Source organism: Nicotiana tabacum, chromosome 15 (genome assembly GCF_000715075.1).
Source record: "Nicotiana tabacum cultivar K326 chromosome 15, ASM71507v2, whole genome shotgun sequence".
Classification (NCBI taxonomy): domain Eukaryota; kingdom Viridiplantae; phylum Streptophyta; class Magnoliopsida; order Solanales; family Solanaceae; genus Nicotiana; species Nicotiana tabacum.
Window position 1 is genome coordinate 101526836 of NC_134094.1, and position 7476 is coordinate 101534311.

The 7476-nt window shown below is 35.9% G+C and overlaps 1 protein-coding gene across 1 annotated transcript; it reads left to right on the forward strand.

Annotated features, from left to right (window-relative positions):
* Window positions 1–4885, forward strand: LOC107762977 (phosphoenolpyruvate carboxykinase (ATP) 1-like). Its single transcript, XM_075231046.1, has 12 exons — window positions 1–267; window positions 535–713; window positions 1457–1610; window positions 1883–1967; window positions 2214–2314; window positions 2483–2781; window positions 3051–3224; window positions 3317–3382; window positions 3735–3811; window positions 3913–4082; window positions 4176–4344; window positions 4473–4885. The coding sequence occupies exons 1-12, from the start codon at window positions 35–37 to the stop codon at window positions 4614–4616; spliced, it is 1851 nt and encodes a 616-aa protein (XP_075087147.1). The 5' UTR covers window positions 1–34; the 3' UTR covers window positions 4617–4885.
* The last annotated feature ends 2591 nt before the right edge of the window (window positions 4886–7476 follow it).

Here is a 7476-nt window from a genome sequence, read left to right on the forward strand (position 1 = left end):
TTATGGTTGATGTGCAGGTAAGTAGTAATTAAGAATGGCATCCAATGGCAATGGGCTGGCAAAGATCGAGACACAGAAGAGGAAAGAAGATAAGATCATATGCCACGATGATAGCGCAGTTCCAGTGAAAGCTCAGACAGAGGACGAGTTGCATTCTCTTCAGAAGAAGAAATCTGCACCCAATACCCCTATCAAAGATATTCAGAGTGCCTTTGGCATCCCCACTACTGAAGTCGAGCGACAGAAACAACAACTCCAATCCATCAGGTAAAATCCTAGGATTCTATTGTATATACATTTTATACCGGGGCAACCAAGTGCACAAAGCATTATTTCGCATTTATTTAGGATCTTGCTGGAAAGCGTCGCACCCTAAGGGTGTGATGTATACAGCCTACCCTAATGTAAGTATTAATGGATGCTTCTACGGTTCGTGCATTAATGCCTTTATATTGCTAATGCGAGAAACTTTAAAGTCAAATCTTGTTTATTGCTAAATGTTGTGGCTTTTTTGTTGCATGGGCATAAAAACAGTGCATCATTGGCATCATTAACAAGGGAGACGGGACCAAAGGTTGTGAAAGGAGACCCTGCAAGTAGGGCGGAGACGCCCAAGTTGGTGCAAACCTCTCAGCATAAACACACTGCAGCACCTAACATTACTGACAGTTCTCTCAAGTTCACTCACATCCTCTATAATCTCTCCCCTGCTGGTAATTAATTCTCTATTCCTACATGATTCGACCAATTCTCTTGTCTTATTCACCTTCTTGATTCAAACCCATCCGAGTTTAGCTTTTGTACACCGGCGGTGTAGGTTTTTTTTAATACAATCAGGTTAATGTTACAGGTAATTGTTAAAAAGAACCTGATTTGGTAATAGTTAAATTGCGTAACCAATTCGTATACAAGTTTAAGATGTCATGACAATATACTTTTATTTACTTTATTATATCTTCAGCATGCCTTCTCATATGCCGTTCTAACTTGGTGGTGAGAATTGAAGACAGAGGCCTCCGACAACATATTGAATTGTGTGACCACTTTATGTAAAAATTTAATTTGTTAAAGATGAATGATTTTTATTTTTTACTTAATTATATTTAACACTTGAGAAAAATAAAATAAGTAACTTGTTGTAGTAGGTAAAAATACATTTTCAACGTACGATAGAAGCTAAATATCCCTCACTTTAGTATACTGTATCTCTGTTTCATTTGATATGATATTACTATTGCAGAGTCAAACTTTTTTCTTTAGGACTTGGTAGTTAACTCATCTTCATTTGCTTCTCAAGAGCAACTATTATTGCTTTTGACTAGTACTTTTCTACCAGTTTGCATTTAAGTATTTTAACTTCTATTTTTCATGTTTTAGCTATTGATCACTGTTTTGTCATTTTGACATTTGATTAAAGTTTGAATACAGAAATCACATTTGTATCTGCCTTTTGTAGAGCTGTATGAGCAAGCAATCCAGAATGAAAAGGGCTCATTCATCACATCAAGTGGTGCTATGGCCACACTTTCTGGAGCCAAAACTGGCCGATCCCCAAGAGACAAGCGCGTTGTTAAGGATGAAACCACTGCAAATGAACTTTGGTGGGGAAAGTAAGTTCATCTGTTTCTTTGTTTTTGGATAACCATTACACATTCAAAACTCACTAGCCCGACTAATCTGGATTCAAGCTGGCTCGACCCACTAAGGAGTGGTGCACTCCCTACAAAAAAGTTAATTCATTCATTCAGAGGGATCCTAACCATCATAGTGTAAAGTTCAATTGCTTCTGCCTGATGGCAAGGATGGTTTAGTTTCATAAAATATATGTTTAATTGGTATTGGGCATTTTCTAACGTCATCTTTATATTATGATTTTCAAAAGGGGCTCACCTAACATTGAAATGGACGAACAGACTTTCTTAATCAACAGAGAAAGAGCCGTTGATTATCTTTGCTCTTTGGAGAAGGTATTTACATGATTCATACTAGATTGTACTTTCCTAATTGAGTCTACTATTATAATCAATCTTTAACGCGTAAAAGACCTCTTAAGCTGTCGCTATCCAAATCATACCACCCATATTAATGTCAAGATTATAGTATATAACAGACATACGTGTATATAGTGTGTTGCAAATATTAGCACAGTGCGGGCTAATATTTGCAACTTAACTAGACTGTCATATGTTAAAGAAATGTTATCTATATTTCAGGTTTTCGTGAACGATCAGTTTCTCAACTGGGATCCAAACAATCGTATCAAAGTTAGAATTGTATCTGCCAGAGCCTATCACTCCTTATTCATGCACAACATGTAAGCACTTAATCATGATTCTTTAACTTTCTATTTCCGCGTTCCTTTGTTTTATAGGCTCCCAAACAAGTGTCCTTTGCTATAGCAACTGGATGTTATGTATATTTAAATTGGATTTAACTTATATACACTTACAGTATATGTAAAAAATAACTGCGTGGGTGACAGGTGTATCCGACCCACTCCTGAAGAGCTAGAGAATTTTGGTACTCCGGATTTCACAATATACAATGCTGGGAAATTCCCGTGTAATCGTTACACCCACTATATGACTTCCTCCACTAGCATAGACATTAATCTTGCTAGGAGAGAAATGGTCATCCTTGGCACACAGTATGCTGGGGAAATGAAGAAAGGTCTCTTCAGTCTAATGCACTATTTAATGCCCAAGCGCCAGATTCTCTCTCTGCATTCTGGCTGCAATATGGGAAAAGAAGGAGATGTAGCCCTCTTCTTTGGATTATCAGGTACGCATTTAACTTGCATACACTGACAATGTACGGAATTTTGACGTTATCAGTGTATTTTAACCGGTTATAACAGGTTATTTACCTACATATTGTAGGTTATCAAATTAGAATGACTATAGACAGTTACCTGTTTTTAGAAGTGATTTTAACTTGATGGTGTAAAAGATATTGAAGGGATTGGTCATCTCTTTTGAGGAGCAGCAAGATTTTTTCTGGTTTTCTAACTTTGTAACAACTGTTTCTTTTTTTGGACACGTTTATTTTAGGAACGGGGAAGACTACGTTGTCGACAGACCATAATAGATACCTAATCGGAGATGATGAACACTGTTGGAGTGATCATGGTGTTTCAAACATTGAGGGTGGTTGTTATGCAAAATGCATTGACTTGTCAAGGGAGAAGGAGCCTGATATTTGGAATGCCATCAAGTTTGGCACCGGTAATATACTGATTACCTGATCATGTAAACATTATTTACTTAAAGAATTTCCAGTGTCAGCAAGTGATGTTATGTTTTCTTGTTCTGTGCAGTGTTGGAAAATGTGGTTTTTGAAGAACATACTCGGGAAGTGGACTACGCGGACAAATCTGTAACAGGTACATTAATATTGTATCGTCCGAAAAAATAATACAGTCAAAGCTCTCTATAACAACTTCATTTGTTCCGGATATTTTTGGCTGTTATAGCAAATTGCTATTATAGAGAACATATATTATAACATAACATGAATCTGGTTCTGAAAATAGCTTGGCTTTTATAGTGAAGTGTTATATAGGTATGCTGTTATAGAGAGGTATAACTGAATATATGTTAGTCTCTTGTGCATCTGTTTAATCAAACAACAGTTATATCTCAACTAATGTCATTGTTTCTAGTGCTGGCATATCAGAAGTCTTGAATCAGTTTATGTTGATTTATGGCTTTATTAATGGATTGCTTTGGTTGCAGAGAACACAAGGGCAGCATATCCAATTGAATACATCCCCAATGCTAAAATACCATGTGTTGGTCCTCATCCTAAAAATGTCATTCTCCTCGCCTGTGACGCGTTTGGTGTGCTCCCTCCAGTCAATGTATAGAATCTTTATACAAGAGGTAAAGATAATATTTTTAATAATTCAAACAGGTGGCAGGAACCGAGGATGGAATTAAGGAGCCTACAGCGACATTTTCAGCATGTTTCGGTGCAGCATTTATAATGCTTCATCCGACAAAATACGCAGCAATGCTAGCTGAGAAAATGCAGAAACATGGAGCTACCGGATGGCTTGTGAACACTGGATGGTCAGGTGGAAGGTATTATAACTTATAAGCACTCTAACCACAAACATGTATTAATTCTACTTATGTAATTAGACTTAGCTAATGAACTTTCTATATTATAATCAGCTATGGATCAGGTAGTCGTATTAAGTTAGCATACACAAGAAAGATCATTGATGCCATCCACTCAGGAGAACTTTTGAAAGCAAATTACACAAAAACTGAGGTGTTTGGGCTTGAAATCCCAAGTGAACTTGAGGGAGTTCCTTCACAGATTCTGGATCCAGTGAACACTGTAAGTTACTCCATGTAACTAACTCTGTTTCACTCAAACGACTCAATTTATATACGCTGACAGTGTAAAAAAAACGATCAGTACATTTTAACAAACAAGGTTCTTGAAATATTTTATCTATGTTCCAGTGGCCGGACAAGAATGCGTACAAGGAAACTCTCATGAAGCTGGGAGGTCTGTTTAGGAAGAACTTTGAGGTGTTCGCAAACTACAAGATTGGAGCTGATAACAATCTGACTGAGCAGATACTGGCTGCAGGTCCCAACTTCTGAGATGGAATTACTAGCTGAGTGAAAGTTAGGGGAAATAAAAATATGGTGTTTTTGCAGAGAGACACAAGATTGCTAGAAAACCTTTGTGATTATTAGTGTGCTACATTTTAGATGTAGCTTAGTTAAGAGAGTTAAATTCATTCATAACCCAACTTGTCTTGTTTCTGTCTTCACTTTCTTTCTTTCTTTTTTCCCTTTAACTTCATTTACTAGTATTGTAATTTCCTTGGTCTATAAAGAAGGATTGAAGAATCCAATTATTTGTCCCTCTCTTGCATTTAACAACAATTTCAGACAAGCCAGCGTGGTGTTTAGGAGCTTATAGCATGCTCTATATCTGGTCAGGTCGAAGGATCAAGATATCTAATTTTCAAAATAAATTTGATTATCGATTTTCATATTTTCAAAATAAATTTGTTTTTAAATGTTTCATGAGGCAGAGTAATAGGAATCAATCTACTTAATTGGAATCAAACATGGCCTAGTAGATTTCCCATTCTTCGCAAATAGAGCTAATTGAAGCTTGCCATTTTGCATAACTAGCAAAAACCCATCCTTGACGAATAGTCAAAATTGTGTATACTGACGATTTTCCCCAATCTTGCTCACATCATCGGCTCATCGTCATCTTCCACTCACGATTTGAATATGTTGAAACCCTAGAGCCATTAAATGGCACTATAAATAGGGGCTTTAATTTTCCCACCTAACACGTCCAACAATCACCTAAGAGCTAACACAAACACATAAATAATTCTAAGATTTCATAAATCTAGCATTTCTTACTGATTTCTGGTTTTTCTCTTTTTCTTTCTGAGTACTTTCACTGCTTCGAGCTTGAAGCTTTGGGTCTTAAGCAATTACAAGAAATTCTTGTCTGGTCTGCTGCCCTCGAGAAGGTCAGTACACCTCAGACTCTTCTCTTTAGATCTTCTTACTTGAATATCTTGAATATGCTTGTTGTCTTCTGCTAACTATATTCGTTTACGATGTTTGTCATAAGTATATAAATGTTATTTCCAGCTTATGATAAAGTGTTGTTAACTTGTGACTATTTGTCATGTTTCTGAATATCTCTAATTGGTATTGACTAGACTATTATGTGACCTTAATAACTTTTATCTCAGAATCCAAATTGTTTACATGATTAAGTTTTCCTTAATATGCCTCAATGACCTTCCATCCTTGTCTAGACTTCAGATTTTCTGTTAATGGTTCTATTGTGATCTTTATCTCTACACAACATTTCTACATTCTGTTGTTTTGTAATCGAGTTTGTTGTTGATAATCCTAACTAGGATAAACCCAAGAGTGCATAGTTTAATCCTTCACCACTTAACTGAAGCATGAGAATTCTAAGTGTTTAAGTACTCTCCTTCTCAGTATCAATGTTTGTTCATTTAAGAGCATCTTTCTAAGTTATTATTATGATAGTCTTATATTCATATTTCACTATTGGTTGCACATATATGAAACAATCTTATTAATCTGAACTCTTATGAACATCAATAGCCCTTTTGTATATATTCTGTTAAGATTAAGTTATCCCTTTTCATAAAGATAGGTCATAGTTATATTTGTTATACTTGAATGATAATTGTTGTTAAGCTGAACATAACTGCCTCATGTTTAGATGTAACTCTCAGTCGCATAGCTGAGTTAAACATGTTTGGTGTAGCACTTTTCTTGCCTTAATCCCTTTATGGCATTGCTTTAGTCCTCTCTTTCCTGCTAATTTGAACTAGATTCGATTTTTAAATCCTATAAGAAGTTCTTTATTGCTACTACCTGAACATGATGGTTTTCTTCAGGTTAATACTATTATGATAATGTGATCTTGTTGAGCACCTTTAGGGACTCCATATTTGAATCTGTAAGCCTGTAGTTCTACTAAGAATCCAGATCATGTTCTGATACCTTTGATAACACCTTAGAAGTTGTTTGATTATGACTGTTTGTTTGAACCTTTACTAATGCTTTTAAAATTTCCAAGTAGTGTAGTTAATCTATACATGTGCTGGTGGTAAGACCTAAGCTAACCAACCTGTAATTAGTCTGCCAAGGCAGAGGTATCTATATTTCTGAGTTGCTGCATATCTGAAATGTGTGTTTTTTGCCTATCCTTTAAATGTGATCCCAAGTGTTTAGATCTTCAACAGTAATACTATAGTGTTTCTTCCCCTCCCCTATATGTGTTTTGAAATCTGACCTTCAGACTTGTTTGATATGTGTTCTATTCCTTTAGTACTGGAAATGAAGTTAAAAATGAAAACTGTTCTTATGTCCTTATGTTATTCTGTCAAGGGAAAAGTATACTTCTGTTGTAGGGAGTATTCTGGAAGTTAGTTTATATTGAAAGGGCCTCATTGGCACTTAAACCCATAGAGAAAAATGAGTCGCTAGTGGTTAAAGGTATTTGAGAGTAGAGTTTAACTCTAGGTTGGGCTGCTCTCCCCGGCACAAGCATTGCCATGGGCCTTGAGACCCTTGAGAACTTTAAACTATCGGCGGATTCAAAGTGGACAGCGACCTTGAGTGGAACTCTCTCTTTAGCCCTTAATTCATTAACACTCATCGTTCTCTTAGGGTTTAGTATTTAATTACAAAGAAAGGTTTTCAATGTAAATTATTTATCGTGTATAACCACCATATTAGTATAAGTTTCTCATAGTATTTGAGTATTGATAGTTTGTTACATTTTGCTTCAATCATTTGTTTATATGTTTCATACATGGTTGAACATGTATAATATGTATCTAATGACCTTCTCTTCTTCTTTTTTGAGCATATATATTTATTTGGGCCTGCTGAGTTCTTAAGGAACTTAGGCCCAAGCCCAGCCTTGCCATATTTTCTAGAA